The following is a 22,974-nucleotide window of genomic DNA, read 5'->3' as shown; positions in this document are numbered from 1 at the left end:
GTAAATCGGAGAGCGTTTGTCGCGGAACGTTTATGAACACTTTCGGACTCACAAAAAAAACCATTGAGGTAATCCTCCAGAAGAAGCAAAGAGGAGATAACAGTCTGATAGAACGTCGAGGTGGGAAGCATCATCTCAAATACACTGAACAACACCGTCAAAGCGTCAAGGATCACATCAATTCCATTCCACGACAGGAGAGCCACTACGGACGCAAAATTTCCGAAAAAGAGTATCTCAGCAGCGATCTCAGTTATTCGAAGCTCCATAAAGCTTATTTGGAGAAAAATCCTAATCTTGCTGTCACAATTGAGTATTACAAAGAGGTGTTCAAACAAGATTTCTCGAAACTTGGTTTTCGTGGTCTTCGCGTAGATACAAGCAGAACTTGCGATCCTCTGTGCTGCCATATGAGATCAACAACAGATCAAGTCTTTGTGAAACTGGAGGCACAGCTGTCCGACGATGATAAGAAAACAGAAAATGCAAGATCGACCTGTATGTCTAATATGTCTATCAAAATTTACGAAATTTACATTAGAACAAAATCCAAATTAAAAATCCCATTTAACGTCCAATAATCAAATTGATGCAAAATCCTGTTAAACAAAACAAGAATCCAACGAACAAATTTGGACCACAACGAATAAACGAAAACCAAAAATCCTATTGTAATCTGAAAAAAACAAAAAAATAAATTAAAATTTTCGGACAAAAAAAAAGAGGAAAGAAAAATGAGAGTTTTTCTATAGACAGAAGTCTGGTACTCCCATAGGTTCAGTCATTTCTCCGATTTTGACAGAACTAGTGATGGAAGATTTGGAGGTTTTTGTTTTTGGGAAATTAGATTTTGTTTTGCCTTTTTATTTTCGGTTTGTCGATGATACCTTATTATGTGTTCCTCTGGAAAAGTTACAGATCGTCATTGATACTTTTAACAGTTTTCATCTAAAACTTCAATTTACTTATAAAATAGAACAGGATTATAAAATCAGTTTTTTGGGCATAGAAGTAATTAAGGGTTGGAATGGTAATATTATTACCAATTGGTACAGAAAAAGTACATATTCAGGTAGAATTTTTAATTTCCTTTCTGCACATCCCTTTCATAATAAAATTGCAGTAATTAAAAACTTAGTTGACAGAGCTCTAGGTTTGTTCCATTATTCATTTCACTCAAGAAATTTGAATATTGTTAGGAATATCCTTTTTCTGAATCATTATCAAAAAAAGTTAATTGAGAAACATATTGCAATTAGAGTTCACCAAATCAAAAACAAAGAGATTAATAATTTGCTTGTAGATAATCAGAAAGAGTCAAAGGAATATAGTTCGTTTAATACTTTTGTTCTTCCATTTTTTGGTCAAATTTCTAAAACTATTGAACTTATGTTAAAAAAATTTTTAATTCATACTATTTTCCGCATTCCATTTAAAATGGATTCGGTGATAAATTTTTGCAAAGATCCTTTAGATAATTTTGAAAAGGGTGGTGTTGTCTATAAGATCACTTGCAGAATCTGTAAGATTAATTACGTGGGACAAACTGGCAGACTTCTTAATGCTAGGATAGAGGAAAACAAAAGTGATGTTCGTTTAGGACGCTGTTATAAAAGTGTTCTTGCCAGACATACAAAGGCATTTGTTGATGTTGACCATGAGTTTGATTGGGATAATGTTCAAATTTTGCATAGTGAAAGTAATGAGAGAAAGAGGGAATTCATGGAGATGCTTTATATTAAAAAACAAAAAAAGTTATCTATTAATTTAAAAACCGATTTGGATGGGATGAACAAAAGTTATGCTAATATGATTAATTACATATAACGTAGCTGTTTCATGAATTCTGTTTTTTCTTTTACTTTCTCTATTTCTGATGTGATTGTGACAGATATTTATATTGTGTTCACAACAGATTGGCCTACTGACCCTCATTCGATTCTCGGGTATCAAAGAGAGAGCACCTGTTCGTGGGTGCTGTCAATTTCTACCACTTAAATTTTTCTTGCCTTGATAAGGGTACTGTACGAGTACCGAAACGTTGGTAATACAAATTTTATTTATTTATGTTTTTTATTTTTATTTTATGGTAATTTGATGATAATAAAAATAAAAAATACGAAAGAAAAAAAAGAGAAGGAAGGAGATGTGGTTGACTACCTTCTCATTTTTCTTTCCTCTTTTTTATTTTTGTCCGAAAATTTTATTTTATTTTATTTATTTATTTTTTTTTTTACAATAGAATTTTTGGTTTTCGTTTATTCGTTGTGGTCCAAATTTGATCTGTGGATTCTTGTTTTGTTTAACAGGATTTTGCATTAATATGTCTATGAACCTAAAAGTACTTACAAGTACACTTTTTTAAAAAAGTTTTGTATCGAAAAACAATCATTTTTATTTTACGAGTCTTCTCATGAGTTCCAGGCCTCATATACCTAGATTCAGTTAAGGTCCCTAAAGTACCCTACTTTCAAGATTGGGTCCCTATTTTTTTTTTGGGTGCCCTATTTGAGGATTATTGAGGTAAAAATACTTGCATTTTCAATATAAAAAGACAAATTTCCAAGAAAAAATGCTGTAGTTTATATTTCAATAAAAACGATAAAATTTATGGAAGAAAAAAATAATTTTAAAACCAAAAAGACGAGTTTTCTACAAATAAAGATTTTTCACTCAAGAAAGAAATAGAAATTTATCTAAATTGTTGAACCTTAAAGTCAAAAGACGAATTTTCTCTAAAAAAAAAAGAAATGTTCTCTTTAAAAAATGGCTTTTCAACACAAACATTAAGTTCCCACGATGTTGTTGCATTTTGAAAAAAAATGAAATTTCAAACTAAGAAAATTATTTTATTTTTTACCAAAATAGGAGAATTTCCAACTGAAAAGATCAATCTTAAAAAAATCGGGAGTTACATTTTTAGTTAAAAAAATAATTTTAAACCCAAAAAGGGCTTTTCAACTAAAAAGTTAAATTTTCAAAAAAAAAAAAAAAAACATCAGCTTTCAATAAAAATTTTTTTTTAACAATGTAGTTTAATTTTTACCCAAGTACTTGAATTTTCCATTAAAAAAATTAATTTTCAGCAAAATATTGAAACTTCAAACCAAAGAGATAAATTTTCTACTAAAAATATAAATCAGAAAAAAAAGTTATTAATAAAGCAATTCAACCAAAACTTTCAATCAAAATAGTTGAATACTGAAGCAAAAAAGAATCATTTTTAACCAAAACGTTGCATTTTTATTCAAAAGAAATGAAATTTCTACTAAAACCGATGAAGTTTTAAATCAAAAAGATAAATTGTCAAAAGAATTAGTTGATTTTTCTGTAAAACAAGATTTTAGTTGACATCCAAGAAAAATGAAATTTCTCTTAAAAGAGAAGAATTTTTAATAAAAAATCAATTTAAAAAAAAAGTTGAATTTTCATCCAGAAAAGATTTCAATTCTCTTTTTAACACCAAAATATTAAAATTAAACAAAAATTGGATTTTCTTCGAAATAGATAAATTAAAAAAAAAACAGTCGAATTTTATACCAAAAAGTATGACTTCAACAAAATTGTTGAATTTTCAAACAAGCAGTTTCATTTTTTTCCAAGATAGATGTAATTTCTGCTAAACCTGATGAATTTAAAAATCAAAAAGGCAAACTTTCGAATTAGAGTTGAATTTTCAACCAAATAGTTGCATTTTTATCCAAGAAAGATGAAATTTGTACTAAAACAGATGAATTTTTAATAAAAAATGACACACTTGTTTTTTTTTAAGTGGAACTTTTATTCAGAAAAAATTTCTAAATTTTTAACGAAAAGTAAATTTTTTACGAAATAGTTAAATTTTCAACAAAACAGTAGAATTTTCAACCTGAAAGTATGACTTCTTAACAAAATAGTTTAATTTTCAACCAAGCGTTTGCATTTTTATCCAAGAAAAATGAAATTTTTCTTAAAAGAGATGAATTTTTAATAAAAAATCAATTTAAAAAATAGTTGAATTTTCATCCAGAAAAGATTTCAGTTCTCTTTTTAACACCAAAATATTAAAATTATACAAAAATTAAATTTTCTACGAAATAGATAAATTAAAAAATATCAGCCGAATCTTAAACCAAAAAGTATGACTTCAACAAAATTGTTAAATTTTCAAACAAGCAGTTTTATTTTTTCCAAGATATATGTAATTTCTACTAAACCTGATGAATTTTAAAATCAAAAAGGCAAACTTTTGAATTAGAGTTGAATTTTCAACCAAATAGTTGCATTTTTATCCAAGAAAGATGAAATTTGTACTAAAACAGATGCATTTTTAATAAAAAGTAACACACTTGTTTTTTTAAAGTGGAACTTTTATTCAGAAAAAATTTCTAAATTTTTAACAAAAAGTAAATTTTTTACGAAACAGTTAAATTTTCAACAAAACAGTAGAATTTTCAACCAAAAAGTATGACTTTTTAACAAAATAGTTTAATTTTCAACCAAGCGTTTGCATTTTTATCCAAGAAAAATGAAATTTTTCTTAAAAGAGATGAATTTTTAATAAAAAATCAATTTAAAAAAAAGTTGAATTTTCATCCAGAAAAGATTTCAGTTCTCTTTTTAACACCAAAATATTAATATTATACAAAAATTAAATTTTCTACGAAATAGATAAATTAAAAAAAAAATCAGCCGAATCTTAAACCAAAAAGTATTACTTCAAGAAAATTGTTGAATTTTCAACTAAATAGTTGCAGTTTTATCCAAGAAAGATGTAAACAGATACATTTTTAATCAAAAACGACACACTTTTGTTTAAAACGTTAAACATTCATCCAGACAAAATTTCAGTTCATTTTTCAACACCAAAATTTATATTAGAAACAAAAAGTACATTTTCTACGAAATAGTTCTATATTTAACAAATTAGTAGAATTTTTAACCCAAAAGTATGACTTTTTAACAAAAAGTTTAATTTTCAACCAAACAGTTGCATTTTTTATCCCAAAAAGATGAAATCTTTCTTAAAACAGATTAACTAAACAAAAATGTTCAAAGTTGAATTTTCCTCTAGAAAAGATTTCAGTTCTCTTTTTAACACCAAAGTATTAAATTTCAACAAAAAGTAAATTTGTTAACAAATAGATCAATTAAAAACAAAACAGCAACATTAAAAAAAAAGTATGACTTCAACAAAATTATTGAATTTCCAACCAAACATTTTCATTTTTATTCAAGAAAGATGCACTGTCTCGTAAAGCAGATGAATTTAAAAATTTTTTAAATTCTAAACAAAAGGTTTAATTATCAACCGAACAGTTGCATTTTGATTCTAAATTAAATTTCAATCAAAAAGTTTCATTTTCATTCGAAGAAAATGAAAATTCTACTAAAATAGGTGAATTTTTAAATCAAAGAGGAAAATTTTCAATGAAAGAGTTGAATTTTCATCAAAAAAGATTTCAATTTACTTTCCAAAGCCAAAATAGGAATTTTAACCAAAAAGTAAATTTTCTAGAGAATGGTTCAATTTTCAACAAAACAGGGGGGTTTTACCCAAGAAAGATGCATTATTTATACCAAAAAATATTTTAAAATCAAAAAGATAAATTTCCAGAAAAAAATAGTTTTTATCCAAAAAGGATTTCAATTGACTTACCAGAAACAAAATGTGAAATTGAAACAAAAGTTTTATGTTCTACGAAAAGATTAGAATTTTTAACCCAAAGATGAATTTTCAACAAAACAGTTGGATTCGCAACCAAAAAGGATGTTTTTTCAAAAAATTGTTAAATTTTTAACCAAATGATACAATTTATAACTAAAAATATAATCTTCAGTAGAAAGTTTTTGCGAATTTGCAAACATTACGTAAATGAGTAAAGAACCGTAACAAATCGTAAAAAAATGTCTGGACCCCCCCTGCGCTGTTATGTAATTTAAGTGCGGTCCCTTGCTATGAAAAAATTTTACTTCGAAAAAACCTGGAATTGTCAGGGAATTTTTTTCCAGGATTTGATTAATTCATTTTTATCATAATTCTTGTATTTTCAGATTCGACAATTATGATGAAGACAATCTGCAATACAGATACGGCGAAAAAAATTAATTCGCAGAGAAGAAGCGCTTTAAGAAAAGCGTGGATTGACAAATTGCGTGAAGATCCTGTACAGCATGCGATTTACCTTGCTAAAACACGAGAGAAGTATCACAAAAGAAGAAAAGAGGGAAAGGTGATACTTATTCGAGATTTAGAAAAGAAAGAGCGAGAGGCGCTAAGAAATAAGAATAAAGAAGCTTCTAAAAGATATCGTGAAAAAAAGAAGATTTCTACTACAGACAAAGAACAAGAAATATATGATAAAATTAGAAAAGAGAAAAGGGTGTTGACTGAATTGGTGAAGATTGAAAGAACAAGAAAAGAAGAAAATGATGATAATGATGATGAAAATGATGATGGTGATGATGATGATGATAATGATGATGATGATGAAGAAGAAGATGAAAATTTATTATTTATGCAAGATTTAGAAAAGAAAAAAGAAGAAGTTGAGGCGAAAGAAAAGCAAATGCAGCTTAGAAGAAATGCTTTAAAAAGAGAACAAATTGAAAAATTACGAGAAGATCCTGTGCAATGTGCAATCTATCTTGCTGAAAAAAGAGAAAGATATCAAAGAAAAAGAAAAGAGGGGAGGGTGTTGCTTATTCAGAATTTAACAAAGGAAGAACAGGAAGCGCGAAGAAAGCAGAATAAAGAAGCTGCTAAGAGATATCGTGCAAAAAAGAAAATTTCTTCTACAGAAAACATTCCGGCTGAAGTAAGTATATGTGCAAGTCAGGGGGGTGCTTCCACTGTACTTTTCAATGCAAAAAATGTGTCACGAGAGTTGAAAACGGCCGTGCGGTGGCGATAGTAGTAACTTTGTTCTACAAAACCATACAGTACCATAGGGAAAATGCATAAAAATGACAAAATAAATATGAAAAACCCTTTAAAATCATTTTTTTAAACAAAACAAAAATTGCATGGATATTAAGAACATATAAATAATAATTAAAAAATAAATAAAGAATACACAAATGAATGAAAAAACATGCCAAAAATATATATTATCAAATTATAAAATTTTCCAAATTTCAAATAACGACAAGATCTTTAATTGACAAAAAATAAAATCTCGAATTTAATGGTTAATCAGTTGATTATTAATTTATGAGCTATTAATATCGTTATAAATAAGGCAAACAATTTACTCAATCATTAATTAATTAGTTATTAATTATTTTCGGCAAATTTTAAATTTCGTCAAACTTAAATTTCAGAAATAGAAATATTTATAGGAATTTACCAATTCCTTTATTTTACAACTCGGCAATTTCTTTTTCTTGCTAATTTATGATTTTGTTATTAATTTTTTTGCTTTTTTGTGTTAGTCCTGGATATTCAGACACTTTTAAATATAGTGATGAAAAAATATTTTTTTTATATTGCCGTTTATAATATAATGCTACTATATAATAAATATAATTATTATATCTATATAGATGAGAAACAAGGAATATGATCAATCCTAAAATATTGGTTTCTATTACAATGGAATAACGAGCTCCTAAATGTGATATTTTTTTAATCAATCAGACTTCGTAACGAAGCTAAAATGTTTTAAAATTTGTATGTCACTTTTAAAGAAAGACCATTAACGAATAATTTTTTATCTTTGACAACACTCAAATTAATCTAAAATTATTTTTCGACGTGCTATAATAAATCCATGTTCAAATTAAATTCTGAGAATTGAGAACAAGAAAATAAGCATCACCTTATTTTTAAATTTATGTAAATATAATTTTCATAAGATTCTTAAAAAATTTTTTTTAATTTTAAAATATTTCAGGCGTGTCAAAAAAGAATCTAGAAGATTTTAAAGAATTTTTTTCATAATATAGAATTTTACGAAATATTATGAAAAATTCGAGTCCTTTTAAAAGAGGTTTAGAACTTTTAGAATTTGGAAAGGAATCAAGAAATATTTGATATTTTGCAATCTTACCAAATTGAAACGGTTTGCTTTTAAATCTTCTAAACTATTTTTAGAAATTTTAGGAAATCGTTTGTTATGCTTAAAAACTTTTTTCAAATTTCTTTTAAAGTTCATTTTTCAAAATAAAAAACTATTTAAAATTTGCACACGAATATAAGAAAAATTCTTTTTTTTTCTAAATCTTGTCAGACCTTTTAAACCTTCTAATTTTTAAAAATTATTTGAATTTGTCCTGCATTTTTTATTTATTCTGCAAAATTTAAAAAATTGCCTTAAATTGTTTCCAATTTTTCTTTGACTAGTTTTAAAATCTTCTAAAATCTTTTTGAATAATCTCTTCAAATTAATTTTTCGAAATAAAAAATTATTTTATTTTTTCTCAGGGACCTGAAAAAATGTCCTTCATTTTCGTGAAACTTTATAAAAAATTTTTAAAATCTTTACAAGTTTTAATTATTTTTGAATCATCTCAAAACTGTTGAATACCTCTTAAACTTGCTCAAATTAATCTAAAATTATTTTTCGAAGTTCTATAATAAATCCACGCTGAAATTAAATTCTGAGAATTGAGAACAAGAAAATAAGTATTATCACCTTATTTTTAAATTTATGTAAATATAATTTTCATAAGATTCTTAAAAAAATTTTAAGATTTAAAAATATTTCAGGCTTGTCAAAAGAGAATCTAGAAGATTTTAAAGAATTTTTTTCATAATATAGGATTTTATGAAATATTAAGAAAAATTCGAGTTCTTTTAACAGATGTTTAGAACTTTTAGAATGTGGAAAGGATTCAAGAAATATTTGATACATTTTCGAAAATGTTTCCAAGTTTTCAAATATTTGTAATATATTTAAAACGTCTTAAATCCCTAAAAATATTTTTAACTGAAACGAATTTTTCTCAAAATTTACAAATATCATTCCAAATTTAAAAAAAAATTACCTTCAGATCTTCTAAATTTTCCAAGCAATTTTAAGAAAATTTGTTTATTCTCCTGAAGACTGTCGAAATTCTTTTAAATTCTACTAAATATTTCTTGAATTGACCCAATTTTTGTTCGTTTTATTTTGCAATATTACCAAATTGAAACGGTTTGCTTTAAAATCTTCTAAACTATTTTAGAAATTTTAGGAAATCGTTTGTTATATGTAAAAAACTTTTTTCAATTTTCTCTTAAAGATAATTTTTAAAAATAAAAAATTATTAAAAATTTGCACACGAATATAAGAAAAATTCTTTTTTTTTTAATTCTTGTTTTTGATTTATTCTGCAAAATTTAAAAAATTTCCTTAACATATTTCCAATTCTTCTTTGACTAGTTTTGAAATCTTGTAAAATATTTTAAAATAATATCTTCAAATTAATTTTTCGAAATAAAAAATTATTTTAATTTTTCTTAGGAACCTGCAAAAATGTCCTTTATTTTTGTAAAACTTTACAAAATTATCAAAAAGTCTTAACAAGTTTTAATTATTTTTTACCATTTCAAAGCTTTTGAATACATCTTGAACTTACACAAATATTTTCTAAAATTATGTAATATGGCAAAATTGCATAATTTTGCTTTAAAATCTTTCACACTTTTTAAATATTTTAGGAAATATTTCAAAATTCTTTGTGATCTTTTTTCGATTTTCTCTTGAAATTCCTTACAAAACAATCACTTAAAAATTCCCCATGAATTTTTGCATCTTTTTTTCACACCCTGACCAAATTTAGTTTACCTAAAAAATTTGTAAATCTTCAAAAATTAAAAATAATGGTCTCAAAGTCTTCCATATTCTTTTAACCCACATTTTAAAATCTTTAAAGTCGACTTTTATAAATTTTCATACTGGAGCGATAATTAATGGAAATGATTCGATAAAAAAAGCCATAAAACACTACTAGAAAAATAGAAAATATATAAAAATATAAATAAATAATATAAATATATATAAATATAGAAAAAATATAGAAAATATAATTTTTTTCGGAAGAGTTTATAATTTATAAATGTTTTTTAATTTTAATAGAATCCTTAATTGAAGGTTTCAAATATGTCAAATCAATATGACAACAGTTGATTCCTCAACCAAAACAGATTAATTTTTAACCGAGAAGATTAATTCTCTATTAAAAAAATACGATTTTTCAATAAAATAGTAATATTTTCAACCAGAGATGAATTATGAACTAAAATTATGAATCTTCAACCAAAAAAAAATAATTCCTAACAAAGTAGTTCAACTTTTACCCAGCATACTTGAATTTCCAACCAAATAATATGAATCCCTAAGAAAAAATGCAATAGTTGATAATACATCTGAAAATTATTTATATTTTATATAAAAAAGAGATAAATTTTCGAACAAAAAATATGAATTTTCAACCAAAAAAGATTTTTGAGTCAAGAAAGAAAAAAAATTTCAATATATATAACAATCTATTTACATTTTTTTATTTACATTTACATATTTATTACAATTTTTGCAACAAATAATTTTTAATGCAAAATAAAATTTTCGAATAACTGTTTATTCTAAGTTTTTTTGGGACTTCATATAATGTTTGTTAGATTTCATCAGAAAATTCAGAATGATTTTTGAAAATTTCAGAATTATGAAAAGATATCAACAAAAAATGTTACATAATAGGATTTTACAAATTCTTAGAACACAATAGACTCAGTTTAAAATATATTTCGGACTTGTAGAAAATCAGAAGAAATTACAAAATTATTTTAAAATATATTTCGGACTTGTAGAAGTTCAAAAGAAATTAAAAAATTATTTTAAAATATTTTTAATTTCTTTAAAACTTCTACACTTACTAAATATATTTTAACTGGCTCGAATGATTCCTAAAATTATGGAAAATGTTTTAAAATTGCCTTCAAATTTTTTAGTTTTTTTTGGTTCGGAAACCTTTTGAAATGTTTTAAATTTTCTTTAATAATTAATTTTACAAAATAAAAAGGAATTTCAACTGCCAAATATTTTTATTTTAAATCAAAAAGAGTTGAATTATACAAAATTATAATTTTTGCAAAAAACAATTTTCAATACAAAATGAAAATTCCGAGTAACTATTTTTGTAATTTACTTATTTATTTTTTAAGTTTAAATAAGTATAATTTTCCTGGGATCATTAAAAAATTCTCATTTTGTTGTGTGAAGATTTTAGGTATCTCAAATCAAATTTTAAACATAAAAGTTAATTTCCAACCAAATGGTTGAATTTTCAAACAATAAAAAGATGATTTTTCAACGACAAATGTAACAGTTGATATTTCAATCAAAAAATATTTTAATTTACAATAAAAAATAATGCAATTCATCCAAAAAATACGAATTGCCAACATAATCATTGAATCCTTAACCGAAAAGATTAATTCTCTGCCAAAAAAGACGAATTTTCATCAAAATAGTTGTATTTTCAAACAAAGAGATTAAATTCTGAACTTCAAGACGAATCTTCAACCAAATAATTAATTTTCAACAAAGTGGTTCAAATTTTTACAAAGTAGTTCAATTTTCAACCAAAACACATCAATTTTTAACTAAACAGTGGGATTTTTAACCATAAAAAATGAAATGTCACCCAAATAGATGAATTTCAAAACCAGAAAGATGAATTTTCAACCGAAAAAAATTTTTCAGTATAAAAAAAATGTTAAGCCAATTACAATTTTGAGGGAAACATAATTTGTAGTACAATGTAAAAACTTTGAATAAGTATTTATTTATTTAAAAATGTTTTCAATTTATTTGCTATAAAGTTATACATATAAATATAATTTTTTTGGGTTCCTGAGAAAATTCAAAAGGATTTTTTAAGATTTCAATTATGCCCAAAAATATTTAGAAAATTTAAAAAAAAAAATTTTTTTACAAATTTTATAAAATTTTGCCAAAAGTTTGAGACAATTAAAAATATGTGTAAGACTTCTTGACGTTTGTAAATCATTTAAAAATTGTGTATAAATTTGTGGAAAGCTTTCAAAGTTTTAAAATATTTTCAATCTCTTCAAAAATTCAAAAATTTCTAAATAGCTTTTAAAATTGTTTCTTCAAATTGTTTAAAAACTAGAGTCACTTTAAATTTTCCCAGGACTTTTAAGAAAAACATGTCACCTTGAAACCTATCAAAATCTTCAAAAAATTTGAAAATTTTATTTCAAAATATTTAAAAATCTACATTTTGTCTTATTTTTATTTTTAAAAATTGTTAACTATTTTTGAAATTTTTTGAACTTTCTCAGTATCTTTTCCAACTATGGGAATTTGCCCTAACAATTTTTTTAAATCTGCAAGATCAAAAATATTGCCGAAAAAAACTTCCAGATAAGTTATAAAATAATTTATAATTTTAACTCTCAAGGATAACAGTTTTTATATAAATAATTTTGTAAAATCAACAATCGTTTTAAATTGTCCCAAAAATCGTTATAAAATTTTTAAATTCGTTTGAAACCTTTCGAAAGTCGCAAAAAGCCTCTAAACTTTTGGCTCAAAATTTTAAAATATCTACATTTTGTTTTAAATTTGGTGAAATCTTTTTAAATTCAAAATTATTTTCTTATATTTTCAAAACTTCTAAATATCTTAAACTTATTAGATTTTTTCTAAAATTCTGTAATCTTGCTAAATTGCAAAATGTTGCTTTAAAATCTTCTACATTCTTTTGCAAAATTTTATTAAATCAGAATGGAATTTTTAAAAATAATTTTAAATATTAAAATTAATTTTTCAAAATGAAAATCTTCTCTTGAAGCGTAAGAAAGAAATGTATTGTCTTAAAACCTTTCAAATTCCTTAAAAAGCTTCAAAATTTTTTTTTTTTAGTTTTCAAATATCTAGATTTTGTGGAAAAAAACGTGAAATCTTTCAATTTTATTTAAACTTTTTAAACTGCCATTTTACATTGATAATTTTCACAAATTATTTTATGAACACGCTTAAAGCAGATAGTTCCAATTCCAAATTAAAAAAATTAATCTTTTTCTGAAATTCCCGAACTTGCGGTAATTTACTGTATGTTTCATCGTTCCTTGTCCAGTTTCATTTTACCGAGAATTTTCAAGCAAGGAACATGTCAACAACTCTGAACTCCTTTATTTTACAATCATTACAATTTAGGCTTGCATACATTGTTGATCAGAATGTATTTTGTGATTAAATCATTATAAATTAATTAAAAAATAGTTCCTAAATATCGAAAAGTGAAATCAAATGAAATGGACATCGAAAATATTTCAAAATTCAAGGTTAGTTTTAGAATTTTTTTAACAATCATAGAAAATTCATAACCCGGCAAAGCAAGGTATCACTTATGAAAAGGTTTTAAAAATAGTAAAAACGATTTGGATTTCAAACATTTTGAAATACAATTGCAAAACTCCGAAGTATGTAGCGGTGCCTAACCTCAATCTTTTGCGGAACAATGTTTATATTGTTTTTACCTTTTTTTTAAACCTTTTGCTGCTAAAACTTCAGCAGTATCTTTTTTTTGATTCTTAAGTACTGGAGAAACTATAAAAAAAATTCATTTTGGACCACTCATATGAAAAAGTAATCATAATTTTGATATTTATTAGAATTAAATCACATTTTAAGGATCTCTGTTTAACAAGGCTATAATGAAGCTTAAATACTGTCAATATATTATTTATGCAATAATTTCTCACAATTTTTCACTAACAAAGTGGAGAATTGGCCAGGAAATCGGAAAAGACCGGGCACTTTATTGACTGGGAAATGACCGGAAATTTATTTCTGGTCGCAGTAAAATTTAAGTTTTCATTATTTTAATTAATTTGTTCAATTTAGAAAAGTGATTTCTACCTTATATACAGCCACAGATTTTGAAGATTAGCCCAGTTTACGCTATTAAATAACAATTTGCTATTGAATTTTTATTTATTTACTTTGTGAAAAATCCACCTTTTTTTTGTAGAAAATTAATCTTTATTGTTCGAAATTCATCTTTTTAATATGAAATTCAACTATTCAAATGAAGATCTATAATTTTCATTAAAAATTAATTTCTTTGGTTGAAAAGAAATTTCTTGCCGAAAATTTAACTACTGTGTTGAAAATTTGTTCCTTTTTTTGGTTGAAAATTATTTTGTTTTAAAAACTGAAAATGTAACTTTTATTCCAGTTAAATAATCCATAATTTTAAATAAAAAATCATCTCTTTGGTTGAACATTTATTTTTTCACTAAAAATTTAATTATTCAATTTTTGGTTAAAAAATTATCTTGGTTGAAAATGGAACTTTTTGGTCAAAAATTTAATATAATTATTCTAATTAAAGATTCTTCATTTTATTTGGATATTCATCTTTCTGGTTTAAAATTCAACTATTTTAGTTGAATATTTTCAATTCCGTTAAAAATTCATCCTTTGGTTTGAAAATGTAACAATTTTTTTTAAGTTAATTTTTTTTGTGTTGAAAGTTAGTATTTTTTTGTGATAAGTAATTTTTTTAAATGAAAATTTAACTTATTCCAAATGAATGTTCCATAGTTTTAGTTGAAAATTCTTCATTTTGGTTGTACATTAATTTTTTTGAACTTAAAATGTAATAATTTAAATTTTGATTGACAATTTATTTATTTTTAGTAATAATTAATTGTTTGTTGTAGAAAATTAAACTATTTTTTGTATTGAAGAATAATTATTTTTGATGTAGACTCCCCTGTGTAGTCTCAATGACTGATAAGGGATAATGGTTAATATTTTAAACAAGAAAAGATTTTAATCTTCAATCAGAAGCAGTTGATTTGCGCTAAAAAAATGGAATCTTTAACCAAAAAAGATTAATTTTCAACCAAACTGTTACATTTTTAACCAAAAAGATGAGTTTTCTAGAAAAAAAAGTTGAATTCTCAACAAAATATTTTTATTTTCGACCCGAGGATATTAATTATATGTATAAAAAAAATTAATATTCAACCAATCAGTTGAATATCAACTGTAATTATGAATTTTTGACTCAATAAAATGAGCTTTTAAGAAAGTAGTTTCAGTTTTAACAAATGAGTCGAATTTTCAGCCTAAAATGCTAAATTTTCAACGAAAAATGGAAAAGTTAACATTAAAAAATATATATATTTTAAATAAAAATTAAAAAACAGTTTGATTTGCCAACAATAAAGACGAATTTTTAACAAGATGTTTTGATCATTAACTATAACAGATTCATTTTGAACCAAACAGTTGTCTTTTCAATCAAAAAGATAAGCTTTCTAGAAAACAGTTGAATTGCCAACCAACTAGTTAAATTTTTAACCATTAAGGTACATTTTCAACAATGAAGGTAAACTTTCTACCAAAAAGTTGAATTCTCAACAAAATACATATATTTTGAACGAAATAGTTCAATTTTCAACTGAGAAGATTAATTTTCTAACCGAAAAAAACGAATAATGAACACAAATATTTTCGTTTCTATTGTTTTCGTTTCTAAATTTCTTTTTTTAATTAATTGAATTGGATAAAAATAATAATATAACTAGTTGAATTTTTAAACGAAAAAAGATGCATTTTGAACCAAAAATCGAAGAGTTAAAAGAAAGTAGTTAGTATAAGTTAGTATAAAAGACGAATTTTTTATTTAAAAAAAAATTAATTTTTCAACCCAAAAATATGAATTTTCTAGCAAAAAAGTTAGGTTTCAACCAATCAGTTGAATTGAAAAAAGTAGTTCAATTTTTAGTTAAAAAGTTAATTTAAAAAAAAGAAATTGCAACTAACATTGTGAATTTTGAAAAAAAATTAACTCTTAAGAAAATATTTGAACTTTCAATCAAGGAGTTGAATGTTCAACCTTAAAAGATGAATTTTGAACGAAAAATGGAAATGTTGACATTTCAATCTAACAGTTGAAATTAAGAAAGCTATTTTTTAACAAAACAGTTGAATTTTCAACCAAGAAAGATAAATTCTGAACCAATAATACAATAGTAGACTTGTAAATAACAAAAAAGACTAGAACAATAACAATATTTATAAAATATTCCTGACAAAGAGACGAATTTTTTAGAAGACAGTTGAATTATCAACTGAAAACTTTATTTTTCAACATAAAAGAAGAATTATCGACCAAAAAGATGACTTTTTAACAAAAAAATTGAATTTTGAATAGAATAATTTTCAATAAAATAGTTGAATTTTCAACCAAATTGTTGATTTTTAAACAATTTTCTATAAAACAGTTATGTTATCAACGGAAAAAGTTGGATTTTTAACAACAAAAAAAGTTCATTTTCAACCAGGAAAGATGACTTTTGACAAAATAAAAAAAGAATTTTTAATCTAAAAGGATGAATTTTCTATTTATAACAATTTAATTTTTGAACAAGAAAGATGACTCACTAAATAGTTGAAATTTCAACCAAGTAGTAAAACTCTTAACTATAAGAGATCAAGCTTAACCAAGAATGTAGTAGTAGATTTTTTAACCAAAAAGAATTAGCTTTTAACCAAAAATATTGATTCTATTAATTCAATTGGCAATTGGGTGAAAAAAACGAGAAAAAGGTGAAGTTTCTTAAAAACAGGGGAAAAACGGGGAATCTTTCATTATATTCTTTATTTCTTTATTCATATTATTTATTTTATTTTTTCAATCACTTTATTTATGAATTTATTAATAATCATTAGTAATTATTTATTGAATTAATTATTAATAAATAATAATAATATTCCATATACATAATATGTATGTATATATACATATAAACATATTAGTGTGTTTCACTGTAGTAGACTTTTTAACCAAAAAAAATTAACTTTACACCAAAAATAATGATTATATTAACGAGAAAAAGGTGAAGTTTTAGGGGAAAAAGGAGGGAATTTTATTTTTAAAAAATGAGAAAGAAGGGAATAGGGGAAAGAGTGTTAAGCCTGCTATATGTAATATTTTTTCTTATTCTATTACCCTCTATTAAATGCCTTCTAAAAATGGACAAAAGGATACATAAAATCGTATAGAGTTATATAGAAGTTATATTATGCCTACAATTTAATTCGGTACCTTTATTTTAATGTCTTGTGACTCTTGGTCTAACTGGAATTGTTTCCCGCTCTAAGGTAGATTTGAAGGGCGAACCTCAAGCTTTAAAGCACAATGTAAAAGTTGGCTATCCTGCAGACTTTACCTAAAAAATCATTATCAATAACATAGCGTCCGACAAGGAACATTTAAGACACTGAATTTTCTTTGCATTCCCATTGAAAAAAACGCAGCTGAAGCGACCGAAATTATTTTCTCAGCCTTAGAAGAAGGTTATACGTAAAACGTGTAAAAAGTTATTTCAGAGATTTAACCGTCAAACGGTACACTCCAACCCAACATACGTAAAGGGTACACTGGTGCGAATTGGTTTTTTTGTAATGTTAATATTAAAAATTCAAGATATTGAACATATAATAAACAACTATCATATATCACACATATTTAATATATTTGGGGATAATCCGCTGCAGCTGTGTTTACGTAAATGCCAACAAAATGAAAAAACCTCGGGTGCGAATTCGCACCAGTGTACCGTTTGAGGGTTAACAATGATGATTTTAAAATTCGAATGCAAAAAGCGTGGAGTCTCTAATGCTCCTTGTCGGACGACATATTCTTTAATCACGATTTTTGAGTCCATTGTTATACAATCCTATAAGACATTTAATGGAGGGTACAAGGTTAATGTACACTTCGCACAGCTTTGAAATGCAATTTGACTTTCAGATTTTACCAAAAGAGGAAGAACACTCATGGAACAGTGTCTTCATCAAATCTGAGCCACTCGAATACGACTCAGATGAAGAAAAAAGGGACTTGAACAGAGAAAATATACAGTTCGACAATCTCTCTAACAAAATCGACAATGATTCGATCAAAACCCAAGCCCACACTTCTAAATTACCTACAAAAAGTATTCAAAAGTTCCACTATTGTCATCAGTGTCAACGAGAGTATAAAACCGCACGAAGCCTGAAAAGGCACATGAATACTCACGCTCTCGTGAAAGGCCCTAAAGCTCAGCCAAAGAAGAAACATGTATGTGAAATATGCAACAAAGGTTGTGCGTCACCAAGCAAACTTCAGTCCCACTATCACACGCACTTAGCAGTTAAGCCTTTTGAGTGTGACATTTGTAAAAGCAGATTCAGAAGCTACTATACCATGAAATATCACATAATGGCTCATATGCAAGTTGGCGGACGTCACAAGTGTCCAATTTGTGCAAAAAGCTATGTGAGATCCAGCCGATTAAGGGACCACATGCATTCCCACTCGAAAATTAAACCCTTTGAATGTGAAGTTTGCAAGAAAAGTTATTCGAGAAAGAATGATCTGAAGGTTCACATGATTACCCACGATGAGCGAAAAACTTTTCATTGTGAAATCTGCTCGAAAGGTTTTACAAGCTTGTCTTATCTGAAGATGCATACAAAGCTTCACTCAGATGATTGCTCGCACGTATGTAACGTTTGTGGAAAAAGATTTCATAAGATAAGTTATCTTAAAATTCATATGAATCGCCATACGGGAGTAAAACCGTTCGAGTGCGATATTTGCAAGAAGAAGTTCCCGAGCCGTGCTTCAATGAAATGTCACGTCGTTGCTCATATGGAAGAAGGAAAATCCCACAAGTGTCCTGTCTGTAAGAACTCTTATCAAAAAGCATCGATGCTGAAAGAACATTTACGACTCCACACGGGTGCTAAACCCTACGAATGCAAAGTTTGCGAGAAGAGTTTTATGAGAAAAGGTGGTTTAACACAACATATGCTGACTCATGATAAAAAAAGGCCGTTCCTTTGCGACATTTGTCATAAAAGTTTCAAGACGCATGGCCATCTCAAAATTCATCAAAAGATACATTTAAATATGGATTCATTTCTTTGTGAGATTTGTCATAAAAGTTTCAAGAGGTATGGTCATCTCACGCTTCATAAAAAGATGCATTCAAGGGATAATGATTCTCGGGGGGTAAAAGTAATTGAAACAAGTTCAACAGATGAAAATTTTATCATTGTGAAATCTGAAATACAAGAAGAAGAAGAAGATACAAATTTTCAGGGCCGAGATATGAGTCCTGAAAAGATGATTGAAGAAGAAAAGAATCCAAAGTACACAAAAATAGGGAAAGAAAGAGAAGAAACCGACAGTATTGTGAAGACTGAAGTTAAGAGGGAACTATGTGATGAAGATACACGCCAAGAGGACAAGAATTGGATCATAAGTGAAACTAAAAATGCTACTTCAATTTCTGTAAAAAAGGAACCTTGTGATATATTTAATTCAAATACCGAAATTGAATTTCAAGATATAAAGATAGAATCTTAAGTAGAAGAATGAGTGAAATGTACTGCTAAAGTTATTTATTTTGCACACAAAATTTTTGGAATGGTCTGTTTGTGTGAAAAGTGAGATTGCAAAAATGTTGTTTGCTGCTGATTTTTTTAAGGTTAAAATTTGTATTACATTAGCATTAGTTTGTAATTTTTTCATAGAAATCAATTTATTATGTAAGCAAAAACTGACTGAATCTAATGAAGTTGGGAACCTTCTTATAAAAAAAATATAGGGCCTAAGCAAATATAAAATATTTGAACAAATATTTAAAAAGTACGCATTTGATTTTTTTCAACATTTTTTCTTTTTCCATCGAGTTTTACTGAGTTTCACAGTATATTAAATTCAGTTTTAAACTATTTAAATTCATAAAATTTCAAGTAGAAATATTGTATTTTTAACAAAATAGATGAAATTTTAACGTTATAGTTGAATTTTCAACTTAAAAGATGAAGTTTTTACTAAAAAAAAGATTTTTCAACAAAATACATAAATTTGCATACTAGAATATTAAATTTTTAGTTAATAAAGATAATTTTCAATAAAAAAATTGAATTATCAACAAAATAATTAAATTTTCAAACCAAACTACTGAATTTTTAATTAGAATCATGAATCGTCAACTGAAATAAAGGAATTTATAAGAAAAAACGTGAATTTTCTACCAAAAAACAGAAATTTTCAACAAAATACATGAATTTCTAACCTAAAAGATCAAATATCAACTTAAAAGTTTAATTTTCATATACAAAAGATAAATTTTCAATAAAAAATGGTAAAGTTATATTTTCAGTAAAAAAAAATTAATTTGCAAAAAATGAAATTTCAATAAAAGTGATGAGTTCTCAACATTTTTATTACGGATAAATTATTTTCAGTGATAAATTGTTGAGCTATACTGATTTTTCATTTAAAATAACTGCTTTATAGCTAAAATTCAGTCACGAATTGGTATTAGTAAAAGTTGTTATTGTTTCAAATTTATAGAAAATCAAACAGATGCATTTTTCACTAAAAAATATTAAAAAATTCTACCAAGAGAGTTGAATTTTTAAATCAAAAAGGCGATTTTTCAACTGAAAAAGCAAATATTGAATAGAATTTGATATTTCAACCAAAAACGATTTTTCAGTCTAGAAGTAACCAAAATTTCCACCAAATTATTATATTTTCAAGCCAATGAGGCGCATTTTATACAAAACAGTCGATCTTGCTAACTAAAAATATAAACTTTGAACAAAAATCTTCATTTACAATCAAATTGTTTAATTTTCAGTCAGTTCAAAATTAATTATTAACCAAAAGAAACAAATTTTCAACAAAATACTTCATTTTCAACTAAAGAGATGAACTTTCATTTTATATTATAAATCTTCAGCTGTAAAGATTAAATTTTCAGTAAAGAAGTAATTTTTAAAAACAAAAAAAAACGATTTTTTAAACAAAATAGTTCAATTTTTAACAAAATAGTACAATTTTCTACCAAGAAAGATGAATTCTCAACAAAAACAGATAAATTTGCAACTAAACAGTTTTTGAATTTTGAACCAAAAAAGATTAATTTTTTACAAAAAGAGAAGTTTTCTGAAACAGAAAAGATTTGTTAAAAAAAGTAAGAAAAACCTACCAAATTATTGAATTTTAAATCAAACAGTTGAATTTTCAACAAAACAGTTGGTTTTTCAATAAGAAGAATGACGTTAACCAAATTTTTGAATTTTTAACAATATCATTAAATTTTAAACCGAATAAAAATATTGAATAAAATAGTTGAATTTTTAACCAAAAACGACTTTTCATTCGGGAACGAACAAAATTTCAACCATATTGTTGAATTTTCAAGCCAAACAGACGATTTTAATAGAAAACAGTTGAATTTTCAATCAAATAATTTCATTTTCTATTCAGAATCATTTTTAATCAACTGGTCACATTTTCAATGAAGAATGTACATTTTGAAACTATATGCACGTTTGACTGGAATAGTTAAATTTTTAGTAAAAAAAACTTATTTTCAATTAAGATGATGAATCCTTCGAAAAGAAAAAAAAAAACTTTTTAAACAAACCAGTTATATTTTTAACCAAAATGATAAAATTTATACTAAAAGAGATAATTTTTGCAAAAAAGAATTTACAACAGAATAATTACATTTCTAAACAAATAAATAATTTGTCACCAAAAATATAATAAACTTTTCAATCAAAAAGAATGTAGTTTCGAAGAAAAATAGTTCGATTTTCTTATTGGGCCTATTAATTCAGTTCACATTTAAATTGAAAACGAGAAAAAATGGGAAAGAACGAAGTCTGCGATAAATAAATAATAATTTAGATTTATTTATAATATTTAAAAATTTGTTTAAAAACTGGAAATTTTGCTTCAAATAACACAATATCTTAGGCCCCGTAATATATTAATACAGACTGAAAATTTTTAATTTATTACCAGATAGCAATGAAGAAAGAATGAAATTTATACAACAAAAGAAGAGAATTTTAAAACTAAAAAGACAAATTTCCAACAAATAAAAATTTTTCAGTCAAAAAATAAATAAAAGTTTACCTAAATTATTGAACCTTCAAACCAGCAGACAAGTTTTATTTACAAAAATTTAATTTTCAAACCAAAAAAATGACTGTTCAACAAAAAATTAATTTCCCACGAAACTGATGCATTTTTACACAAAAAAAGTAAAATAAAACTAGAAAATTATTTTTTACAACAACAACAGAAAAACGCGAATTTTTAACTAAAAAATATCAATCTTAAAAGAATGGAGAAAGTTACATTTTCTTAACAAAGCGATTCAACCAAATGTCAGAATTATAAAGCAAAGAAGAACGATTTTTAACCAAAAAGTTGTATTTTTATTCAAAAAATGAAATTTCTTCTATAACAGATGAAACTTTAAATCAAAAAGATATATTTGCAAAAAATAGTTGGATTTTCTGTTGAAAAAGATTTTCTTTGAGTTTTCACGCTCAAACTATAAATTTTTTAACAAGAAATAATTTTCCACCAAAAAAATTGAATTTACAATCCAAAAAGACGAATTCTTAACTAAAAAGGATGATTTTTTAACAAAATTGTTGAATTCTCTAGCCAATAGTTCTATTTTTCTCAAAAATATGAAATTTATCTTAAATCAGAAGAATTTTTTAAATAAAAAAAAGTTATAGTTAACTCTGTAACATCAAAAATTGAATTTTTGTAACAAAAAAATAAGTTTCTACGAAAAAAATTGAAATTTTAATCCAAAAAAGACGAATTTTTTCAACCAAAAAGGAAGAATTTTAAATAAAATCGTTGAATTCTCTACCAAATAGTTGCATTTTTATCCCAAAAAGATAAATTTTGTACTAAAACCGATGAATTTGTAATAAAAAAAACAATTTGTTTTTATGACTGGCACTTTCATCCAGAAAATATTTCAATTCATTTTTCAACACCAAAATATACATTTTATACAAAAAGTAAATTTTCTACGAAATAGTTAAGTTTTCAAGAAAATAGTATAATAGCTTAATTAGAACCAAACAGTTGCATTTTTACCAAAAAAAAGATTTAATTTCTACTAAAGCAGGTAAACTTTAAAAT

General features: G+C 25.2%; 1 protein-coding gene across 1 annotated transcript; it reads left to right on the top strand.

The window, feature by feature from the left end:
- The first annotated feature begins 6,497 nt into the window (after window positions 1–6,497).
- LOC117182203 (zinc finger protein draculin-like) lies at window positions 6,498–19,637 on the top strand. The gene is made up of 2 exons (XM_033375268.1): window positions 6,498–6,797; window positions 17,761–19,637. The coding sequence occupies exons 1-2, from the start codon at window positions 6,498–6,500 to the stop codon at window positions 19,363–19,365; spliced, it is 1,905 nt and encodes a 634-aa protein (XP_033231159.1). The 3' UTR covers window positions 19,366–19,637.
- Window positions 19,638–22,974: the final 3,337 nt, after the last annotated feature.

This window comes from Belonocnema kinseyi, chromosome 10 (genome assembly GCF_010883055.1).
Source record: "Belonocnema kinseyi isolate 2016_QV_RU_SX_M_011 chromosome 10, B_treatae_v1, whole genome shotgun sequence".
In the NCBI taxonomy this organism is placed as follows: Eukaryota; Metazoa; Arthropoda; class Insecta; order Hymenoptera; family Cynipidae; genus Belonocnema; species Belonocnema kinseyi.
This window is presented reverse-complemented; position numbering and strand designations above follow the sequence as displayed.

Coding starts and splice junctions, on each gene's coding strand:
- LOC117182203 (XM_033375268.1), top strand. CDS start 6,498: ATGCAAGATTTAGAAAAGAAAAAAGAAGAAGTTGAGGCGAAAGAAAAG. Junction 6,798..17,760: donor CAGAAAACATTCCGGCTGAA/GTAAGTATATGT, acceptor TTTGACTTTCAG/ATTTTACCAAAAGAGGAAGA.